Source organism: Bolinopsis microptera, chromosome 8 (genome assembly GCF_026151205.1).
Source record: "Bolinopsis microptera isolate Bmic1 chromosome 8, MBARI_Bmic_1.0, whole genome shotgun sequence".
Taxonomy (NCBI): Eukaryota; Metazoa; Ctenophora; class Tentaculata; order Lobata; family Bolinopsidae; genus Bolinopsis; species Bolinopsis microptera.
In genome coordinates this window covers 6,354,080-6,377,759 of record NC_087079.1, presented here as the reverse complement: position 1 = coordinate 6,377,759, position 23,680 = coordinate 6,354,080, and the positions used below count along the sequence as shown (strand labels likewise).

Sequence of the window (23,680 nt, the reverse complement as noted above, 5' to 3'; positions counted from 1 at the left end):
ATTATAAATTAGCAACCAAAAATAGAAAAATAAATAATAAGTGATCAATCAATTCTACGACTACCACCTTATAAATTGTCGTATTACATGTTCTTCTATTTAACAAAAAACTATACCTAAACTTAAAGAATGTAGCCTAAAACTGAATGGCGTCAAAAAACAAAATTCACAAACTAACTAACTATCTAGAAATGTAATATAGTAATTCTAAAGGTGATTTTAATCCTGCACGTATCCTAGCATAGAGTAAAACAAACAATTTCATTATTTATCACCAAGTCGGTGTAAGATAGATCGTCATTCGTCAGATATCGCAAGATGCTTAACTCCGCGACATTGTAACACCCAAAAATGTTTTCGTTGATTTTCGTTGAATTCGCTGGGAGCTGCCACGTATATTTTTGGTAACTTTTTCCAATACACAGTCCAAAGCTGAACTAACTGAGTTTGTTGCTGAATAAAAACTGAACTGTAGTCTCCACTCCGAAAAACATGTACAAAAAAGATAAAGTTCACTCGGAAAACGAAAGAGAAACTAAGGGATCAGTTTCACTATCAGTATCACCATCACACCCAAGAATCAGCGACAGTGTATCGGTTACTCTGATAGTTTCTGCTCGGTAAGGTACTGTGTCCTCTTTGGGGTAGCTCAGGTGGCTCCTGCTGGTGGTGGTTCAGGAATAGGGTTAACCACGTGAATAATTAAGGTCTTGGTATTAAATTTAAATTATATAAACAGAGTTTTGAAAAGGCAGACATTTCTGTTTTTGTATTGCTTATTTTAGATTTAGGTAACAGATGTTCGAAGGGTGAGGTATTTGAATCATAAGAATAAATGATACAAAATATCAACACTAAGTACTGACCATCAGACTTTGCAAATGGCAACAATGAAAATAAGGTAGATTTTTCAAACCTGATATGACTTGTGCGGGAGAACAGAGTTATTGTTTCGTCCTAACGTTGAGGACCTATTCTGAAGTGGTGATTCGTACTCGGCACTGTGGGCGGGCGATGACGACACGTGACGTTGTGATGACGTCATTTGGTATTGATGTAGTGACGGCACGTGACTATTGGGTGACGTCACGTGGTTGCTAGGCGAGGATGTAATTGTTGTGAGGGCGGGAGATAACATATCTGGTGTTCCGTGGTTACGACCTGACGGGAAGATGAGATCAGAATATTTTCTATTTTATCTCCTGACATTAAACTAAATCAAAATGATAACGGGCACTATAATCTAATTTCGAAAGGCGCCATTTCCAAATCGATCTGATAAAATATAGATTCAGATTATTTGATACAGTTACAGATTAGTGATAAGTGATAAATCGAGAAATAACAGAATATCGATGAGCATGCTGATTGGCCAGAATCAGATTCCTTATTTGACTGACTAGACGGATAATACCAACCACAAATCAACAAAACTTACCCATAGTATGAGAGTCGAAGGTAGGGTCGGGACTCTTAACACAGTGGTCAGGAAGAGCAGGTTTATCAGAACCGGAGATACGGAACTGGTTCCTGGTTTCATCGTACTCCATTCCTGCCATTCCATCGTTAGATCTATCCAGGGTCTGTAAACGCGTGTAGAACGAGATATTCCAGCCCTGAGGTAAAGGGGTGACTTAGTTACTTAAACTTAGTTGATAAGTAAGTAGTGAATATGGAGTAGATCACGTGATGCATGTAGGTTAAAACCTCCAAAGTAAACAAAGTAACATACTAGTCAAGCTTTGCAATTTGTTATTTTATCATGCAACATACTAGTCAAGCTTTGCAATTTGTTTTTCTCATACGAGTCTTACAAAAAATGGTGGCATTTTCCTTGATCCCAAAATCCAGATTTCTGATGAAAATTGTTCGCAGCTTCAGAGATAGTAACGTACCATTTAAAACAAATTTTAAATATATAGTTTTTTAGTAAAGTACCATTTAAAAAATATTTTAAATTTATTTTTTTCAGTTACGTACCATTGATTTGAGCTGTCTCTTGATATCTTTAACTTCCCAAAGTGCAGCTAGGATCTTGTTGGAGGTGAAAACACACTGTCGGTTGTAGATATCTTGTGAGCGAGCTATTATCATTAGCCTTCCCACTCCTGAAACATGGACATCTGTTATTAAGTGTTTCATATTATGTTTATTGAACGTTCGATATTATGTCCATAAAATATGTTTGATTTGTTAATTAAATGTTTGAATTGTTAATCGAATGTTTGATATTTGCAATGAACGTTATCATAGTATTCCAACATTCTATTATCATGATGTAGAACTTTTAATTGTTGTAAAGGAGAATCGGATTTTCTATACAATCCTTCATTAATTGAATCTCTCGAGCCCCTTCCATAACCACCATGTAAGGACTGTTTATGCCAGCAACACTTAGACCAGACTGGCACGGTCATAAATAACTAATTAGTAGATAATTAAATAACTAATTAATGCCTCTACAGCCCACACTTTACCAATTACCCCGCCTATAAAATATCAATAATCTCTACTTACCATCATAATCTCTGAAAATACGAGCATTGTCTTGGCTGTCTGCCACTATCTCGGAGACAGCCGATACAACCCCGGTAATGGTTATATCCGTGATACCGTCCATACCGTCCCCTCCCGGCAGTCGTTTTACCAGATCCAACGTCGCGTGTTTACCTGGTGAGATGGCGTTTTAAGGAGTGATTGGGTTGTTAATAATTGGTCACTAGTTTGTTCAATTGAATGTTTTATTACTCAATATCCTGGTCAATGTTGAGGTTATGTCATTAAATGCAGGCATGCTTAACGATGTTTCTTATTATTTGTTGTTTAAAGCAAATCAGTAAGCCCGTGTGGATTACTGCTCAAAACTTGGGACTTTCGTCCTCGGCTAATGTGTATTCTATTATCTTAATTAAGAAACGAGGGGTAATGGACAATTATAGCGTGCCAAATTCAGAGATGATTATATTAGCCCCTTTATAATATGAACCTGAATTCAGAGTATAAAGATAACAGTCCTGGGCGACGGTCGACTCATGACTGTACCTCAAATATCCATGTTTATCACAAAGAAGCAAGTTCATGCATAGAAAATCCAGGGAATTCGTTTAAAATATAATTGTCTTTTCCTAGTGACCCCCTAGTGAGTGATCTGTAATGTCGATAACACTGTTATCTGGATTGACGCACGTAATATTAATTTTAGTCTGAAAAGTGAAAACTTAACCGAGACTGTGCCCCAGCTGATTTTTGGTTCATGCCCTGACTGCTCCTGGATCCCCAACTGTGTATTGACAAATTACTTAAATACGTAGTAAACATGAATTATCACAGTGCTGGCAAGCACGAGCGGTGTCTTTATTGGGGGTATACTATGTACCCCCTTTACTATTGTACCCCCTTTACTATTATACCCCCTTTGGTACTCGTCGGAAGCCTCTTTCGTGCACGCGAAGCGTGCACTCCGGCCGGAGGCGGCGGCCCAAGGCCGCCGCCTCCGGCAGGAGTTTTTCAGGCATTAAGACTCATCGGAAGTCGTTCAGCAGATTTATTTTTAGTTCAAAACATTCTAATTTGAAGTCAAAGATGACAGGAATAAAAATAGTTATGTTGAGATTTTAAAGAAATTTGCATAAAATACTCGCCAGCACTGTTATACGAAATTCGGTAAAAAACCCAAAATCGCCATATTCAGGTGCCTTAAAAACCATGTTAAAATTGAGTTAGAAATCTGAAATTTTTCAGGGCGTCTAGACGTTGAACAAATCGACTGCAAAAAAAGTTTCAGGTTTCAGGAGCATCGGGAAGTGGGTTTTCTAGAACCCCTGTTTTACGATAGATTGTCGTGATACATATATACATATATACATATATATATTCAGGGATAGACGCTTTGCCAGTCAATTGTAGCCTGTATTTATTTGTCCATAGATTCAAAAGTATAAAAGATACAGCCATTTCCGACCACAGGTCTTGAAAATAATTGTTTATACTTTAGTTTACATTGTATAAAAAAATTATATGACGTCATAAACACCCCTTGATGACGTCATCAAGTTAACCGTTTTTAAAACTTGTTTTTTGACAAAGTAATAACTTTTAAAATTAATTTTAAACCATTAAGGAGTAATTTTATTCAAAATCTGAAGAATTTTTACCTTAGATAATTGTTCAAGCATTCTGAAAATCTACCGGAAAGTTTTTCTAGCTTGCTCCTTCATAAAGATATTCGTCATTGAAGTTTGTGCTTTTTTGAAGTATTATTTTATAAAAACGTCAATTTTGCGATTTAGTATTCTCTGGTGTTGGGCCATGCCTTGGGTTGTGGAGCTCAGTTCTGCTTCCTATAGGTATAAATTGTGTCATAGGCTAGTTTTAAAGTTGAAAATCGAAAAGTTGCACACGTTGGGACACGCCCAAATTGATAGAAAATCGCTAAAATCACTGAAAATTGCTGTTTTCGTCATTTTCTGTCAACTTTAGAGTGCCGTTGTGATTACAGTTCTTCTTGAAATACTTTGAAACTTTGCATGCTTATCAAGCTATATATAAAACAATTACATGCAAAAATTTACGGCGATTCAATATTGGATGCGCACGCAACGTCTGCTCAAAGTTTGCACGTGCGAAAGGTGAGAATTTTGCTCATTCGTGATTTCCAACAAATTCTGCTTTGCCACGACAGTTTAATGTCATTATATATGAATTTAATGCCAACTTGAATGAGTATTAAGTGGCATATTCAGTCAGTGATCGACCGATATGCTTCCCTAAACACAAGGAAATGTTTTTAAAGGAAAAATTTCGAAATTGTTGAAACTTCCTCCTTATTAATGAAGATATCAGTTTATATTTCGACTTTATAAAGTACCCTGACATTATAATCAAAAAGAGATGATATTTTACCAAAACCCATAATCATGGGTAGAGTGGACCGCTGTCAGTGTCTCTCTTTCCCAAACAAAAGGAAATGATATTACTTTGATTGACCGTTCTCAAATGCAAAATGATACCGAGAATGAAATCGGTCGCTCGCTTTTCCCATTCATTTACAATTGTAATAGATTAAGAAGAACTACCCAAAGGCAGCTGTACTCGGCAATGAAGATTCAATAAACTTCAGCTAATTCAATAAGTAATACTAATAACTACCACCCTTACCCCGAAATACTAGGTATCGACCCGAACGCAACCCAAAGAGATTTTTACAGCATCTGATTGATGTAATCAATCGAAACTTATTACAATTCGTAAGCCGTGAATGAATGGGAAAAGCGAGCGACCGATTTCATTCTCGGTATCATTTTGCATTTGAGAACGGTCAATCAAAGTAATATCATTTCCTTTTGTTTGGGAAAGAGAGACACTGACAGCGGTCCACTCTACCCATGATTATGGGTTTTGGTAAAATAACATACATGAAAAAACGTGAAAGTATTAGCATACAGCTCTGTAACCGATGTGATCAATGGTTACTGTCAACTTGTTTATATTTTGACACTTTTTATTGGTTTAAATTTAAGAACGGGTCTAGCATGGCGAGCAGCAGAGTAACCGGCGTTATGCACTGTACCGGACTTTAAATACGATAATAAAATATATATTGCCTGAGTAAGATATTTGTAAAGGATTTGGACTAACTGAATAAAAGTACGGAATTGAATCTTGAGATAAAGAGTAGCTTAACATTTACCTATTTATACTATAGCTCTATAATAATAGTAGTATAGTATTAGTATGTTAAAGTAGTAATTATGAAGTGGTACTGGAATCGTCACTAAGTATTTAAAATTCGAAAGATTTAGCTCAGTGGTTTATGATTATAGTATAGTCATATATGCGCTAAAAGCTGTAGAATATCTGCACGATGTAAGAAGTATTTTTCCTGAAGCCCACTAGGCCTTCATCAAGATATTAGTAACTCAATTTCATTTAGAGGCACTTATTTTAACTTGGGCGTAATCCTACAGCAAGCTTTGAAGTTGAGTTAACTTACTAATCTATATTATATATATAAGTCCGGTACAGTGCATAACGCCGGTTACTCTGCTGCTCGCCATGTTAGACCTGTTCTTACATTTAAACCACGTTTTTTCACGTATTTTAAAATTCACGTTTACTAAGTAATTTAGTAATTTTTCAATACACAGCTGGGATCCAGGAGCAGTCAAGGCATGAACCAAAATCAGCTGGGGCACAGTCTCGGTTAAATTTTCACTTTTCAGACTAAAATTAATATTACGTGCGTTGTAAATCATGTCAATCAAGATAAAAGTGTTATCGACATTACAGATCACTCACTAGGAAAAGACAATTATATTTTAAACGAATTCCCTGGATTTTCTACGCATGAACTTGCTTCTTTGTGATAAACATGGATATTTGAGGTACAGTCATGAGTCGACCGTCGCCCAGGACTGTTATCTTTATACTCTGAATTCAGGTTCATATTATAAAGGGGCTAATATAATCATCTCTGAATTAGGCACGCTATAATTGTCCATTACCCCTCGTTTCTTAATTAAGATAACAGAATACACATTAGTCGAGGACGAAAGTCCAAAGTTTTGAGCAGTGATGTAGTTCCACACGGGCTTACTGATTTGCTTTAAACAACAAATAATAAGAAACATCTTCAAGTATGCCTGCATTTAATGACATAACCTCAATATTGACCGTTATATTTAGTAATAATAAATAAGAGAGTTAATAACAGGGTAGAAAGTTTACAAACCTAGCAGTTCCTTGTTCTTATGATCAATAGCCAGGTTCCGGAGACAAAAAGCAGTGGCTCTGACCACCAGGTCGTTGGGGAGTCTAAGTAGACTCGTTATAACAGACAATCCTTTCTCTTTTCTAACTGTCTCTCTTATTGCCTGGAGAGAGGAACTTGTTCATTAAATGCTAATTGTCTGCTTTTTAAGAAAAAAATGTGAATGTTATTTTAATTATTTTAAATAGTGTGACTCAGCAAATTTTAAGGAATTTTAACAATAAACTATATAAAATACCTGAGCAGGTTCCCAGGAGCAAGCAGTGAGGTTCTGTAACGCTCCAGCAGCCCCCTCCAGAGTCTCAGGGTTACTGCATTCCAACAACAGATCCAGATACACTCTAACCACACCTGATTGCCATAGTAACCCCACCCCAGCGGTGTGGTCAGGTAGTGGCGTTACATTTACCTGCAACATCCAGTTATTAGCCTTAAAAGTAGTCGGTGGGATTCATATTAAACGTTCAAAATGTTTCAAAGTTATGGTTTTTATCGGTCATAGTTAAGAGTATCACCAATAACGTATACACTAACGCCGAGTATAACTAAACAAAGCACAGGATCCACAAGCTACAGTGAAATTCCATCTCCTTACCTCTCTTCCCTTGCCCTTCTTCTTCTTCTTCCCCTCTTCCGGAGTCTTCCTCCTGAACTGGCCTCCTCCCAAACCACGTGACCTCCAGTCATCCCCCGCTCCGTACTTCACCTCCGGAGCCACTTCCGCCTCCAATCTGTAGGACAGATTCCTCAAGATACACACCGCGTTCTCCACTGCTTTGTTATCTACGTCGTTCTTGCCTTGTGCTGACCTGACCGTCCAGAGGAGGCTATCTACTAGTCCGTGGCAGAGACGAAGGAGGGTTCGCCCTTCAAGACCCGCTGACGACAGGTTCCTGATTAATTATACCACATTTAGTTGGCTAATTAATTAGATGATTATTGTCAAGTTTGACGGGAAGTTATAGGGCGTCCTACAATAGTGTAATGTACATTGTTATTCTTGATTTGTTGAAATAGTTGTAAATAATGACAAAGTATTTACTCTAAGAGCTGAAAATGGTATCCAAATTTTATACAACCATAAAGTATTTGTAATTATAAAGTTAAATTATAAAGTATTTAAACTAACTTCAAGCAGCCTGTAGCGTTTCTAAACACGGTTGTCCAGCTGATGTTTGGGTTGTAGCCTATCTGGTCAAATGGGATACCTTGAGTTTCCTTCCAACCGGACAGCGGTATTATTATGTTCTGAGGGTGAACTTGGTTAGACTAATATAGACTAATATAGACTAATATAGACTAATACGAATACAATTTATAACAATATTTAACTGTTTGTCTTATTTGATAGATTTTGATTTTGAGCTCCTCTCAAAATGTAGTCTTGTATGCCCTATATTCTTATATTTATTTAATTGCTTCATTTTAATATATTATATAATGGCTGGTACTGTATGTCTGTTTTTGTCGTTAAGAGCACTAAATGAAAATATGTAAGGATAACAGTATATTTCAAAATATTTCAAAACATTTTGAACTGATAGACGGATTCGTGTATTAATGTTCTGAAAATGAGTACGTAAATACTACGTCAGTATGCAACGGTAAATTACCGAGCATGAACCGTTACATTAGTCTAAAAGAAAATTGTAGACTAAAGTAAAAAAGCTCGGGGATGTGAGACGGATACTTTTCAACGCTTTATTTACGCAAATATTTTCAGGAATTGTGTCAATGTGTCTATCAGAAATATTTGGAAGCAAAATTTTATCATTACAGAGATATTTATTTTGAAATCGTACTGAGATAAATATAAAACAATTTCAGTTAACATGCATGCGATGGAAAGTGGTTGCCGTGAAAGATGTTTAAAATGTTGGTGAATAACACGTAATATTTGCTTTAAGAAGCTAAAATCTAGGTTCATACTATTTAAAAAGTTCTTATTACATAACGGTAGAATGTGCAGATCAGGGAGGAAAACTCTCTAACAGCTTCATAAACAATCAAAGTAAAATAAATCTAGATATTAATCAATCTACAAATAAAACATATAATCAGTACCTTAACAAGAGGTTCGAGTGCTTGTTTGAGAATAGGTATTTTGAGAGTATCACTAGAGCTAAGGTTCCAGAAGACACCAGTAACCAGCTCCTGAATCTCAAAGCTCTCCGTGGTGTTGAGTAGCTGTACTAAAAGGGTGATGCCATGAGCATCTTGTATCGCAATCTGAGGGAGGGGAGTTTTAAACCATGGTAACTTAGATTAAATATGGAATTCAAATTAATCAGAATGAACAGAATGAACAGAATGAACAGACAGACAGACAGACAGACAGACAGACAGACAGACAGACAGACAGACAGACAGACAGACAGACAGACAGACAGACAGACAGACAGACAGACAGACAGACAGACAGACAGACAGACAGACAGACAGACAGACAGACAGACAGACACACCTTCTCAACAATATCATAGCAGTACTTCACGTTTTTCAACTGCTTGAAGTAAAAAAGAAGCCGTCTCTCCACTTTAACCACGTTGTCCTTCAACAAAGTAGGCAACAAAATATCAGTTGGTTCACAGTTACTGATAACCTTCAAAACCTCATCCCCCTCAGGGGTCCCTCGTGGTCCGTCGAACCCCTCCCAGAACAGTCCCTCATCAAGAATACTCAGCTTGTGTAGCTGCCGATCCTCTGGAGACAACTGTCGGTCCTGGAGACTGACCTGGTAGAGTTCTCTACCTGCCTGGTTAGAAGCTACCATGGTGGGGGTACGGATGTAGGAGGGATCTACGTTTATCACTCTACTCGGATCAAGCCCCGGTGTGTGTCCGTTCAATAAGGGAGGACGGTTGCGCTGGTTTGTTGTGGTTATATTTGAGTACACATGATTATCCAATGGGTAGGGACTGGACTGGTAAGTGGGTCCGTTTGAATGAATATCAGGTCGGCTCATTCCATCCTTGCCAACCTTTAAAGGATTGTATTCGTCAGAGGTTGTATTTTTGGGAGAAGCATTTCTTGAAAATATTTTGAAGGGCGATTTAACGGGGGATACGAGGAAAGGGGAGAGTATTTTCTTGCATTTCGCGAATTTTCCCGTTTTTCTGACATTGTTATGGTTAACGTCGTGTTCAATGAGACTGGTAAGAAGTTGGTTTTGTTTTAGAGGGATAGCACGGTAGTTTATATTTTCAGGGTATACTTTAGGGGAAGGTAAGGTACCTGGGGGAGGCTTGGTAGTAGACGGTGAAGTCGACAGAATTGGAGAGAAGACTTTGGGGCTGGACCGACAGAAGAAACTTAAGACTGAGTCTACAGGGGAGAATAGTTGTTTTGACTTTGGCTGTTTCGGAGAGTACGATGAATCTACGTTAACTTTTATGGAGGAGTTCCTTGAACTAGAGAATCTGAATGGTTGAACATGTCTGAAATAAGATTCCAGAGTTTTAATACTCAAAGATCTGGGTCTAGCCATGGATATGACACCGTTCCCTGAGCTTCTCACAGAGGCTTTGTTCGCAGGAAACACTGTTACTTGAGAGGGCGAACAGAGCGTGTTGGCTCCTGGAGTCTGTATAAAGTCATCCAGCCTGACCTCTAACTCTTCTCCCTGTCCTGACAGCACCAGGTCTCGAGGAGCTAGCAAGTCTCGGAGATTAAGATAACCATCATCACCAGGGTAACCGTAGTCGACCTCCAACCCTGTCAAATATCGACTAGGCTCATCTGTAAAGTTGGGCTGGTATTCGTCGTATGAGAATGGGGTACTGAGAACCGAGAAACTGGAAGTTGTATCCGTGATGACTGCAGTGGCGGGGGATGGGAAGTCACCCTCACCCTCACCCTCACCATCAGCAATGTTCTCCGGATCTGATAATTGGTTACAGCTTTGGTCGAGAATTTTATTGCTTTCAGGGTTTTTATTCTCTCGTTTAGGTGGACAACAAGGATGCTCTATATCCGAATATTCACAAATGGTGTTGTAGCTGTTATCAACCACCCTTCCCAGGGTTGGTGTGAACTCAATATTACTCAGTCGGTTTATATAAGACTCCTGATCGAGCACACATGGACTGTACTTCAACTCATTGTTCAAACATTTCACTATAAGAGGGGATTTGGGCTTCACTTTTGGGGAGAATATCTGGTTTTTGGTCCAGGTAGAAGCTGAGGGTGGCGTTATTGTGCGGTAGGGAGATTCTGGGGTAAACTTTGTGGGACCAGCTAAACCTGATCGGTAAGCAGGGCCTCCGTTCAGAAGGATGTAAGATGGTCTGGAGTCAGGCCTAGGGTCGAGTGAGGCTGGGCCTGGAGTTGGTATCTCACTTATAGCAGGGATATCCTCCCGTAAATCATCAGCATTGGGGGAGTTCAGGTTGATGTCGAATTTAGGAAACTTTATAAACTGCTGGTCGTAAGCAGCTCCGTTTTGTTGCTTGGGAGAAGGCGGGATGTTTTGCCATTTGAAAGCAGATCGATGAGAATGTCCTGTTACTTCCATCTCTCGAAGAGGTGGCGGTGTAACAGATCTCAGGAAATCCCAGTGAGGTCTGTGGTTTAATATCTGCGAGTGCATGGAGTCCGTTCTTCTTTTTATTCTCCCCATGCTCCCTAGATGGTATGGAAACTCTGTTAAGATTCTGCCTTCAATTTTGGAGCGTCACCGAGAGATCCACACTAAGATAGTGCTACTGATTGCTGAGTGCTGATGCTGTGAGTCTGCACTAAAATTATCAATGGAGAGGCAGTGAGCTTGTAAAATACCTGTCACCCCTGCTCTGGTAAGATGGAACCAGACGAAAGACTGGATGTTATTATATGGAAATACACGGTGTTGCTCTGGATGAAACTTTGGGTGTTACTGATGCCTCAGTGCTATTCGGGTATTCCTGTTATAGCTCTGGTACCACTAGCTCTGGTACCACTAGCTCGGCGAAGACTTTGAAGATGAACTTCATCGATTATTGTAATTACGAATGAGGAATGCGGTGGGTGCTTTAGAATAGGATTAAAAAAAAGAAAGGGCAAGGGTTGGGAATTGGGCCGACGAAATTTGCAAGGAATGTTTTTTTAAATCCTAAAACTAAAGTCTATTCAAACAAAATAGTAAATATGATTTGAAGCTGGCGGTAAAGGTACCAACATTTTTTCTTAACATGCTGATTGCGTAAAGCGATGACCTCAATCACCAACTTCGAATCTGTCAATCTTGCAAACTCTTAGGTCCATAAATATAAATAAATGATTTATGCTCCGGCTGCTAACTACATCTATATATGTATGCGATTTGCGGTCAGTAGAGAGAGAAAGCTTGCAATGCAAAGATTGCAATCATACATACGAGATCAATTAAATACCTTTCCCAATATAACATAATGTTTCAATGTCATAAAACAAAAACAAAACTTCAAAAACAAGTCAAACAAAACGAGAATTTTGGAAAAAAAGTTAGCCAGTTTCAAGAGAAAAAGCAGAACAAACAAACACATCAACCATTTCCTACACACATGCAAGCCAAACAAGAGCGTAGTACAATAAGAAAACGAGTTATACACATACACACAGCAAGCACCACGACTAGTAGGATCATTAAGTGATTATGTGATTAAGTGATTAAGAAGCCATTATCTGGAACTGCAACTCAGTGTATTTGTTATACTGAGGAGTAAACGTCAGAGGAAGGATCTAGTGATCTCTCTCTCTCTCTCTTCGTGTAATTAATGCGCGGGTTTTAAATGTCACCGGTTATAATATAGTGTTTCAAAACATGGGTAGTATTATAATTATATGCACTGGAATATGTACGCATCCTTTGTCATCAATACAATATAATGTTACTTGTAGTACAGTACAGAGAGTAATAACTTTTACAAACGCGTATCAGAACATTATGGACACTGTGCCAACACGAGATTCAGTCAGCAAATTATGAGCCTCTCAAGCAAATCGCAAAACGGACTCAGCAATAGATCCCTAAATATCCCAAATATTTTCCGAGAAGTGCTTATAAGGCAGTGGTTGGGGTTGTCAGTGCAGCGTCATTAACCTTTACTCTGACAGTTGAGTACAGCAGGTAAGTGGTATGGTAATACCACACTGTATATGGTGTGGTATTACCACATTGTAGTGGTGGGAGGGAATAGTTCATATCTAGTCATTTCGGGGTGGAATTCAGTTATTTGGGGTGGTGTTTATTTTATGATGCGTTAAAATATTTAGTAGTTATGGAGTTTTTGTTTACGAAAGGAAGTTGGAACTGTCCCTATTCGGCCGCAATTTGAAATTAAAATTATTATTATCAGATACAATTTTTGACCAGCACAGAATATAGCGAAGAACAGGGGCACGGTAAAGGTCACACGAAGATACAAAAGAGGGGAGCATCTACAGGGTGGGGTCAGAAATACACAAAAGGGGAGAGAGAACCGCTCGAGATGCTGGTCTTTACAAATATTAGCTCAATACATAGCTTGAGTGGACGTAAGTCGTGTAGAATTAACCAATCCTGGGACTTTCTGTGTAGAAAACTTATAAGGAATAACATTAAAAAGAAACGTCAAGCCGAGTATTGAATACTCCACAGCAGTTTACCTCCAAATAAGAAATAACACTTGAATTCCTTATAAGGAATGTTGACACGTCATTCGGAAATACTGCTTAGATGTTCCAACAACTTATCTTCTTACTTGGTTTATAACAAACTTATAGGCGTCCGTAGGACGGGTTTTCAGTCTACAAATCACGGTATAGAAAGTGGGCCATGAGGGCCTACCGAGAGGGTAAAAAAGCAATTTAAAATGCAAAAAATTCGCACTATAACTTGTTTAAAATTTGCAGAAATGAAACCATTCTACTGAGTAATTTAATAATCCTGCAACCCTTCTTAAATTAAACGCAGCGGTTAAACAGCTATTAAATTAGGAACGAACTATTTTAATTAAATCTGGGAACACGAAAGTTAACAGAACTGCACAGTTGCAGACGGCGGGTTGCAAAGAATTCACTGATTCAAAAACTCGATTAAATTGCCAACTCTGGTATGTAGAACAGACGACTCATTTAGTTTATCACGCTACACTAATAATACGGGATTAAGGAGCAAATAATCTTGTAACCCTTGCTATTTTTAGAAAAATATTGCAATAAATTAGGTGGATTTTATAGTCACGGTTCGTATCGCTGACTACAGCTTACGATCAAAGTTTAATTAAAAATCAGTGAGACTACATCAGTAAATAGATTTGCAGCAAAGAGAAGGCAAGAAGTAAGAAGAATTAATCCAATCGATCGCACGTAACACTTTTACAAGCAACTTGTTGAATCTCTGGCGGTATTCCAGTACTACGGTCGGTATGTTGACTGCTAACTATAACAAGCGGAGAATGCGAATAAAATCAACATATCGCTCGTTATAAGCTTACTGTAGAGATCGGCCATCACAAAGAAGTGAAATAAGCACGATATCTTTCTGCATGACCACAAAGAAAACGTGTCCCTCAGCTTGATAATATAACAGCTAATGTATTGTTGGCAGGTCGTGCGCCGGTCCCTCGGCTATATCTGATTGTATATAATACTGCGTGATAAAACATTGACAGATCTCGGAGATGGATAGCACAAAGTTATGGAATTTAGATAGTGAAAAGGGCGTTAACCCAGGCCCCAGGGGTATAAACTATGGTAAAATGTAGTCCTATCGGACCAAGCAATGGAGGAGGAAGGGTATTCATTAATGTTGCATCCTGCTTCATGCAATAGGAACACCACGTGACTACCTTATAAGGAGTGTTGTGACGTCATCAGAACACCACGTGACTACCTTATAAGGAGTGTTGTGACGTCATCAGAACACCACGTGACTACCTTATAAGGAGTGTTGTGACGTCATCAGAACACCACGTGACTACCTTATAAGGAGTGTTGTGACGTCATTCAATAAGAACTGCGGAACACAGGGATGTTCCATCGGTCAGAACAGAGTTACCAACAATGTACAATGTACAATGTTGCAATGACAATGTACAATGTTGCAATGTACAATGCAATGTACAGTGGTATTGTACTTGAAATAGCGTATAACGTTTTGGATCCATTGTCCAGGGAAAGAGTACTGAACAGCAGAGTAGTTGCCATTCAACGGCAGGGCTTATTCAGGTGGACTCTAGAAACACTAAGCTCGTAGCTCTCATCTTTTCCTTCTTTTCTGATAACCTTTTTTGATTTCTCATGCCACCTACCAAACTAGTTTTAAACAAGCTAATACACTGTTATTTTGCGAGGAGTTGGAACCCTGCACCACAAAAAGAGTATACGAGGACAACTGTTCTTTTAGCGTGGTGTTAAACTACGAAAACATTGTTAAGAGGATACACTTGTAGACCAACAAACTAACGAACAAACTAAAGAACAAACTAACGAACAAACTAACAGAGGGCCAAACAAACCAACTAACTAACTAACAAAGTGAGAAACGTATACACATAAGACCTACCCGGTTGAGATGGTTGTTTTTGCCGAATGAGAGGTTTCGGAGAACGCCCAGTGAGGAGATACACACCAGGTCATCAAGAGATAACATGTGCACTAGGATTGGGATAGCTCCGGCATCTCTGGGAGGGGGACTAGGTGTTAGATTGGAGATAGTTCTAACAGCATATCATCTACTTACTTTTACTTTGGGCGATCTAACTAGATTTATAACTAGATATCATTGGTCCAGATATCATTTAACCCGATATCATCTTACCAGATATCATTTAACCAGATATCATCTAACCAGATATTTTCTAGCCAGATATTTTGTTAACCGTACAATAACTAACCTTATCTTGTTCTTCATGAGGTCGCTACCGTAAGAAAGGTGTTGGAGAGCGCCAGCTGCCGTGTTCACCAAAGCAAGGTTGGAACTCCCCGTCAGAATGTTAAGAATGTCCTGTAACTCCGGCTCAGAACTGGTGGAGGAACCTGAAAGAGGAGGGGAGGTCAGATGAGATGGTTAACAACACACGTGACTCTGTTTTTTGGGAGGTTGTGTAGTTTATGAAGAAGTAATGAAAGGGGAGGGGAGGGGGGGGGGTAGTTGACAAACGACATCTCGGGTTTGTTCGTGAGGCCGACAAATTAAAAAATTGCCGTTTCTCTGATATGAGGTCACCTAACATCATAGTAGTCCGTTTAATTTGCAATTAGAGGGTGCTTGCAGTTAACCAAAAATAATATTTAAATATCCAATTTTAAATCCCATGAATTTTTAAAGTGGGAGTATAATTAACAAATCTCAACGATTTGATCAAATTATCAAAATTGTGTTGAGCAAGCGATAATCTTATCTTATCTCGCAACCTTGTCCTATGTCCTCCAACAACCATCTCATATAATATAAAGTTATAATACCAGACTGCATTATCATCATGTTAGGTTTCTGAACTTAAAGTGAATCCCAAAATAAATGCGAGATGAATCATCAAGTTGGAGAATGCCTTGGTTAACGAGGTTTGCCGTGCCACCCAGCTAGCTTATCTAACATTTTAACTTTCCCGGTTCAGTACTAGTTCATCATCATGTTAGGAGTAATCAGTTTTGCTCCAGGAAGTTCCTTTTCATCGTCTCCGAACACCCCAGACTACTTATAACAATAATTCTACCTTCACTTCACAATCGAACCTCGCAGCAATGTTTCTCTTTGTGTTATCTACTTATTCTACCTGCCCGTAGTTGCATCAAATGATAAGCAGTATAGTGCCCTGAAATTTCGAGGTTCTGTCGGCGATATCATAACTTTCGATTATGACATGGCCCCGTTCCAAGATTCTCTGTCCATCTGTTCATGGATCAAACGTTCCCACACGTCAGGTGCAAGGCCGATGGTGTTATCATACGTCACTAATGAAGGCGCCGCGATTCTTATAGCGTCTAATGGAGAGCTATAACAGATTCATATTTACTCACGGTTTGGAGAACATAATTGGCCCTTACCCAGTACCAGTAGGCACGTAGTTCAGTTATTGCGCAACATGGTCTTTAGCCTCCAGGACTATAAAGGTATACCTAGAAGGTGATTTGGTAGGAACAACACAGTCAGGTTCGAGAAGCCTGGGAATGGGAGGGAATTTACTGTTTGGTAATGACTGCTGGTAATGGTGGACACCTTTTTTATGCGTTTGGAGGAGAACTTTTTCAGTTTAATATATACTCCAACGTACTGCAGCCGGCCGAAGTAAAGAGAATAGCAGAGGGGGGACTTTGTTATGATCTAGGGGAATTCTCTGATACTAGGGTCCTTCAATGGGAAGACATTGTGGAGAGACCACGAAGTGGGTCTGTGACTGAGGTAGAAGTGTGTGAGCCGAGAGAAGACACTGTAGGTGAGCTAGAGGAATTAGTAACTAAGTTGAGGGAGGAGCTGGCAAGTGTGACTGGAAGGCTGGACAGAGCAGAGGCCCAAGTTAGTAGGTCGGAGGAGGAACTTAGTAGGTCGGAGGAGGAACTTAGTAGGTCGGAGGAGGCTGAAGGGGGTAAAATCTGAGCTGAAGGGGGTAACATCTGAGCTGAAGGGGGTAACATCTGAGCTGAAAGGGGTAACATCTGAGATGAAGGGGGTAACATCTGAGCTGTGGTAACATCTGAGCTGAGTTGGTAACATCTGAGCTGGAGGTGGTAACATCTGGGCTGGAGGTGGTAACATCTGAGCTGGAGGGTACCGGTGGGTATTCCTGCTCTCCCCCATATTTCAACAAGGTCTTTTCAAATGAGCTGTTCCAGAAACTCACCACCAGTTGGAATATGTTGGGTTAGTGATGTTAGGAATGCTTCTGTTTTTTCTGTTATTATCGTTACTACATTTTTTGTTTATTCATTTATTTAAAATCAGTTTCTACAAAATAACTATACGGTTTACTGTAAGGTTTTTGTAAAGTGAACTTTAAACTTTGACATTCTTGGTGTTCATTGCACTTATCATTTCAGAAAGGTTTGTGGGCACGAACATGACGGAGAATGTGATTCAACACTTCCGGCACTACCACCGAGATGAAAACTGCAAACCCTTCGAGTTCACAATGGTTGGTAAGTTTCGAACAAGCGAGTAGATACAAATTTGGAATATGTAGGAATATAATATGACACACTTGAACAATCAGTATATCATTATGTGGTTTTTCTATCAGTATTAGGCTGTAAGGTACTGTAATAATATCTAATGACCAGTAACGCGATGTCATTATTGCAAAAATTTGAACCCCCCCCCCCCCCCCCTACCAATAACACAATACTATTATTTCAGAGCACTTTAAGGATGCCGGGATAACATCAGGAGTTATGGCTCACTTTATGGAAGCTCATTATGGGTGTGAGGAGTGGGGACGACACTGTCTTATAGACCGGGGACGATCATAGGCCGGGGACGACACTGACTTATAGACCGGGGACGATCATAGGCCGGGGACGACACTGTCTTATAGACCGGGGACGATCATAGACCTGGGACGACACTGACTCATAGGCCGGGGACGATCATAGGCCGGGGACGACACTGACTCATAGAGCGGGGACGATCATAGGCCGGGGACGACACTGACTCATAGAGTCCAACTTTTTTAATGTTTGCTGAGTTCTTTTCACCCAGTTTCTTTAGCATGTGTTATGATTTTATTATCAAGTTAGTGAGCCTGTAAATTGTATACCTCTTACAAACAGTTTTATATTATTGAGTGGAATTAGCACAAAAACACTAATGGTTCTCACGTTATGGTCATGTGAGCTTAGTAAGAGGTGATATTGATTACACATTTGATTCTTGAATTTAAGAGTTATGCAGTATTGATTGTTAAACAACGTACTAAGTTGGAATTTTGGCACCATATATTTCCATGTCATCATCGTATAATTGATTATCTAGATAAGAGTGATTATTTGGGATTAATAAAAATATCGCAACATTCACTGTAAAAAGTGGTTTAAATTGTTGTGGGAGATGTGGCTTATTATAAAGCATAATAAATAACGGTATCTATATCTTGTGATCGATCGAGAAGCTTTTTTAAAACAACTTGTTACATTTATGATTTCAACTGATAACATTCTTAAACACATAGCATAGTTTCACTGTATTGTAGCGAATGTTAATACTTCAAAATGTATGAAAAATGAATTTAGCGCAACCAAATTTGTAAGCAGCTTTGTTTGAATCAATTAAGCTTTCTTTTCTAAAATTACGTTATAATTTGCTCGTGGAAAAGAAAATTAAATTACGATAAGGTTTCCTTAATCGGAAGGTTCCAGCCACTCCACCTTTTCTTTTAAGTAATGTACAATGTACATCCCTAGTTTATCAAAAAGGCCCCCAAGTGATCATTGTTAATAATTCTCAAGATATTATGTAAATCAGATTTCTAGTTAACCATCATCTTCCATGAACCAAGCCCGGTTAAATAGAGGGACTCAGTAAATATAGGGACCCGGTAAATAAAGGGACCCAGTAAATAAAGGGATCCGGTTTGAACTGTGACTGACCTGCACTGGTGTTATCAGAGCACTTCTTAGCAGGTCTCTTGTTGAGCGACTGTCTGGAGAGGTTTGTTATCCTGGAGTTGTTGTAGGAGATCTGAGAGGCGGTCCGTGCTCCGGCCAGTTTGTTACTGTCCACGTATCCACCACAACCCTGATCAGACGGTCAGTTAAGTCAATATTCAAAATCGCTGGTTAATAAGTACGTTGGTTGGTGGTTAATTTATCAAATCAGGTTCAAGGACGCTTTGAATGGATTTCTCCCAACTCGCTTAAAGAAAATGACTGTTCTGCCGGGAAAACTTCAGCCAAGGGAGTAGGAGCAATAAGTTGGAGCTAGACTTTCTGTTTTATCGAGTCTAATTACAGAACATAAGATACTTTCAGAACCCCAGAACATTCCGTGAGACTCAGTAGTCGTTCAACGCCAAATAAAATAAAGATTGATGAATGCGGGAGGCTGACATACGTTATTCAGCAGGTAAACGGGTTTCCAAGGGAGATGCAGGATGTTAAGAGTCCGCGTCATTTTCCTCAGAATAACAACAAACAAGTAAAGTTGGAGGCTAGACCTCAACCTTCAATGACCACGGTGGTGGCTTTGCAACTAAGATAAATCAATACACAACAAATAGCTCCGCTAGTAAATACAGTTGTCTAAAATAAATGTAACTCTTTTCGCTGCAGACAGCAGAGCTGGAGACAATAAAACCAGGAAGTCAGCTGCACAATGGATCCTGCAAGTCATATCACGTGATTTTATACCGCGCTCTGATTGGTTAATAACGGGATACTGTTCACTGATTGGTGGACGCCTGATGAAGTTTTGGGGCTCCAGCCGAGCATTAACTGACGTCTTTAAGGAGCTAATTTGGGAAGTCATGTAATTGATTACTGGGAATATAATTAACAAAGTGTGGGAATTTCAATTTGTAGGTTATCTTTAGGATCTAACATTACAATATTTAAAGTCACACCCGACTACCAGTGAAAAGTATCCGGTTCATAACCATAACCCTAAATTAAACAGTATTCAGTAACCTCTAACGCTATATTTGTTGACTGACTAAAAGGTGCAGATCTTTTGAGGAAGCTTTACTAAAACAATTCAAATAATTTATTAAACATAACTGATTAAATAACTAATTTATTAAACATAACTAAATACAGTTGCGTAGAAAGTATTAATGTTACAAACCTTGTTAGGTTCAATGTTCTCGGTGTCCAGTACTGGCATTGAAGAAGCGTACCCCCGAGTAACTGGTGTCTGGATGGGAGGCGAGATTGCTGAGGGACAAGGAACGTTAATATATATCCTTGTGACAAATCAGCAGTTTCAACAGGTTCAAGTTACAATTTAGATATTTTGTTGGTTTTTATTTTCGATTTAACGATACAAATCGGGGACGTTTTTCTTTAGTCAGTGGTGTCTCGAATAAGTGGTGTCTCGAATAAGTGTTGTACTTGTAAGTCAGTAGTGAATAGTAAGACTATGTTACATCATGTGTTAAGAAAACACAGCAGCAATAGAAGCAGCTTACCAAAAACAAAACACCCGCTCATACTATTAACAACTACTAAGACAACATCAAATACAAGCAACTAGCTGGACGTGCACTGTACCATGTTTGACAAATGTAAAACTTCTAGTGGTGTTATTTGTTATAGCTTTATAGGACAAAGGGACGCATCCTTATTCTTTATGGGAATTTAAACACGTCCATAAGAGCCTTCATGGTATAGTATGATTTGAGGTGGGGTTATTGAGTATTATTACTCACTATTTTTATTACTCTCAACATTAATACAGCAATATCAGCACAAGAAGAAATGATCAGCACTCACAGATTGTAGAGAGAGTTAAACTCGGTTTAACGCGAGACCTAGCCATACCAAACTAAAAGAATACCAATAGTAATCACACAAGACTTCACATAAACGAGAGCAACAAACTGCTGCAAACCCACAACTAGAGGTTACAAGTGGACCAACCGGTCATGGTGGCAGGATGCAGACCAGTGAGAGAGTGTGTGAGTGACAGTGGGGCACTTAACAGAGAGAGAGAGAGTGTGTGTGTGTGGTATACTACGAGGAAATGTACCGATTTGTTGAACAATGAGAGGGGCGACGTGTGAGATTACGTAATTAGGTGGGTTAAAGTAGGGGACTTTCTTGAAGTTCCCAGCACTTTCTAGTATGTTCTAGTACGTTCTGGTAGGTTCTAGACTGTTGGAACTTACTCATCTTCCCGATTATCAGGTCAGGCGGCATGATGATGTGAAGAGGTCTCAAAAAGTTGTAACATACAAGACAAACATGGACAATGCATATTATAACAAGCGCATACACTATCCCAACGTTACCTTAACACGTGACATCGCGGCGCACGTGCACAGTCCTGCGCGCGCATTGGTTAATGAGTAGTCACGTGATATAAATTCTAGAGTGTGATTGGTTGAAACTCCTGTACACATTAATGGGCGGGAGGAAGGTGTGCGAATGTTGAAAACAACAAGACTATTACACTCAGACAGAACTCTAACCAGTAACCAATCACAACCCAGAACAGAGCCACATTAACCAATGGGGGACAAGTCCTGGCACCTAGCCAGCTAGTAAAGTGTGAGTGTTACGTGCACTAAGGGGAAGTAGATAATTGGATAAAACGGGGATAAACCTGCTAAATGCAGCCTGGTATGCCCCAAAACTGGTGTCCCAAAGTCTGAAAATCCAGGCTAAGTAACCGTTGTGTAATAACGGCGCCTTACACCAGACACTTCACCATGAACTGGTTTGGGCGGGGTACTTGTATATTGTATCGAGATGCATGTTGATGCAAATTTCGTGAATAACTCATGGTATAACGAGCCTCGCTGGAGATGAAAGAAACCCGATAAAATCATCCAAGACGTTGCGTGTACGGTTCACTGAAACTCTTGCTAGAATTTTTATAGCACGGTTTCAAAAGAAATTAAATGGAGGTGAGTATTTAACGTTTTATCAGGACACATATTATCTTCTCATCGTACTATGTAATAGCTAGAAGCCGTCTTTATTTTGATGAATTTTTGGTATGGGGTTTAAGAAATTAGTCATGTGCATAATGCATATCATAGAATGTAGCCGTCTAATTGTCCAAAGGTTCAATCAGAAGTTGTAAATCATATTTATTAAGTAGGGTCTGGAAAAACTCAAAACTGGCTGTTAAAAGCATGAAATTGCAATAAAGAATCGAAATTTAGAATTTGACCTCTAATCTCTATTACAAAACACGAACTAACCAACTAACTAACTAACTCACTAACTTACTAACTTACTAACTTACTAACTTACTAACTTACTAACTTACTAACTTACTAACTTACTAACTTACTAACTTACTAACTTACTAACTTACTAACTTACTAACTAACCAACCAACTAACTAACTAACTAACTAACTAACTAACTAACTAACTAACTAACTAACTAACTAACTAACTAACTAACTAACTAACTAACTAACTAACTAACTAACCAACTAACCAACTAACTAACTAACTAACTAACTAACTAACTAACAAACAGATAAATTCACCTGAACGCTTACACTTGCGAGTTCTACAAAGGGTCGTACAACTAGCAAACGTGTCACTGCTTACACTGTGACCTAACATCTAACAAAACTAAGTTATTAATAAAGTCTTACAAAAACAAAGAATAAATAATTTGTAAGTTATTAATGATATCTAACAAAAACTACTTATCAAGGAATGTGATCAGTTTGCTATTGTCATAAAAATGAATCTAGTGCTCTATACTAGAACGAGTTTCAATTTGAATAAACCTCAAATCGCAAAGAGTCAAATAAAACACGGACCGCAATGTTACAGTACAACAAAGAGACTAAAGAGTTACTGGGAGACGTGCAGCAGTACAGATTGCATGACACTAGATTGCATGACAAGACCAGGCCCACAGTTCGCTGGAGGGAGTGTTGCCGTGGTTACTGACGATATCACGTGACATTCAAGGAAGTGTCGCTATGGTTACTGAAGATATCACGTGGTACATTAACAGTGTCACGTGGTCTGTAAAGGAGGAGGATATGAGGTGCAATCAGGCGAACCCAGCTTGTATAGCACTGAGACACACCTGTCATAGTGTCATAGTGTCATGTACTGCAGACTGCAGGACTAGGACTGATCTCAGATCAAGTATCGGACTTTCAGACGGGTGACCGACAACTGTCCAGTAGCCATTCGGACAGGAACGAATTAAAATGCCAGGACTCAGGCCCACTGATTGAGATTGACTGGAATTTACTAACAGTATAGTGAAATGGGTTAATTTCCCATGTTTGTCACTCAGCATTCTGTCGTGTCACTTAGTCGCTTATTCACTTAGTGTCTTTGT

The 23,680-nt window shown here is 39.1% G+C and overlaps 1 protein-coding gene and 1 long non-coding RNA gene across 7 annotated transcripts in view; one reads left to right on the top strand and one right to left on the bottom strand.

Moving 5' to 3' along the window:
* Positions 1-130: 130 nt before the first annotated feature.
* Positions 131-23,680, bottom strand: part of LOC134819744 (catenin delta-2-like) — a 40,785-nt gene continuing 17,235 nt past the window's right edge. For 3 of the 6 annotated variants that reach the window (XM_063829862.1, XM_063829866.1, XM_063829864.1), the window contains 14 exons: positions 20,484-20,572; positions 19,292-19,439; positions 15,604-15,745; positions 15,273-15,390; positions 8,834-8,998; positions 7,899-8,017; positions 7,365-7,662; positions 7,008-7,178; positions 6,731-6,872; positions 2,518-2,670; positions 1,981-2,108; positions 1,439-1,616; positions 917-1,161; positions 131-663 (listed from right to left, as the gene is read on the bottom strand). In XM_063829862.1, coding sequence (XP_063685932.1) covers positions 568-663; positions 917-1,161; positions 1,439-1,616; positions 1,981-2,108; positions 2,518-2,670; positions 6,731-6,872; positions 7,008-7,178; positions 7,365-7,662; positions 7,899-8,017; positions 8,834-8,998; positions 15,273-15,390; positions 15,604-15,745; positions 19,292-19,439; positions 20,484-20,572 — 2,192 coding nt within the window. In that variant the 3' untranslated portion in view covers positions 131-567. The remainder of the gene's footprint in view (positions 664-916; positions 1,162-1,438; positions 1,617-1,980; positions 2,109-2,517; positions 2,671-6,730; positions 6,873-7,007; positions 7,179-7,364; positions 7,663-7,898; positions 8,018-8,833; positions 8,999-15,272; positions 15,391-15,603; positions 15,746-19,291; positions 19,440-20,483; positions 20,573-23,680) is intronic. The other 3 variants (XM_063829863.1, XM_063829868.1, XM_063829865.1) reach the window with 1 other exon arrangement.
* On the top strand, positions 17,499-18,243 carry LOC134819976 (uncharacterized). Its single transcript, XR_010160831.1, has 3 exons — positions 17,499-17,570; positions 17,747-17,845; positions 18,063-18,243. It is a non-coding gene; the product is annotated as an uncharacterized LOC134819976 (long non-coding RNA).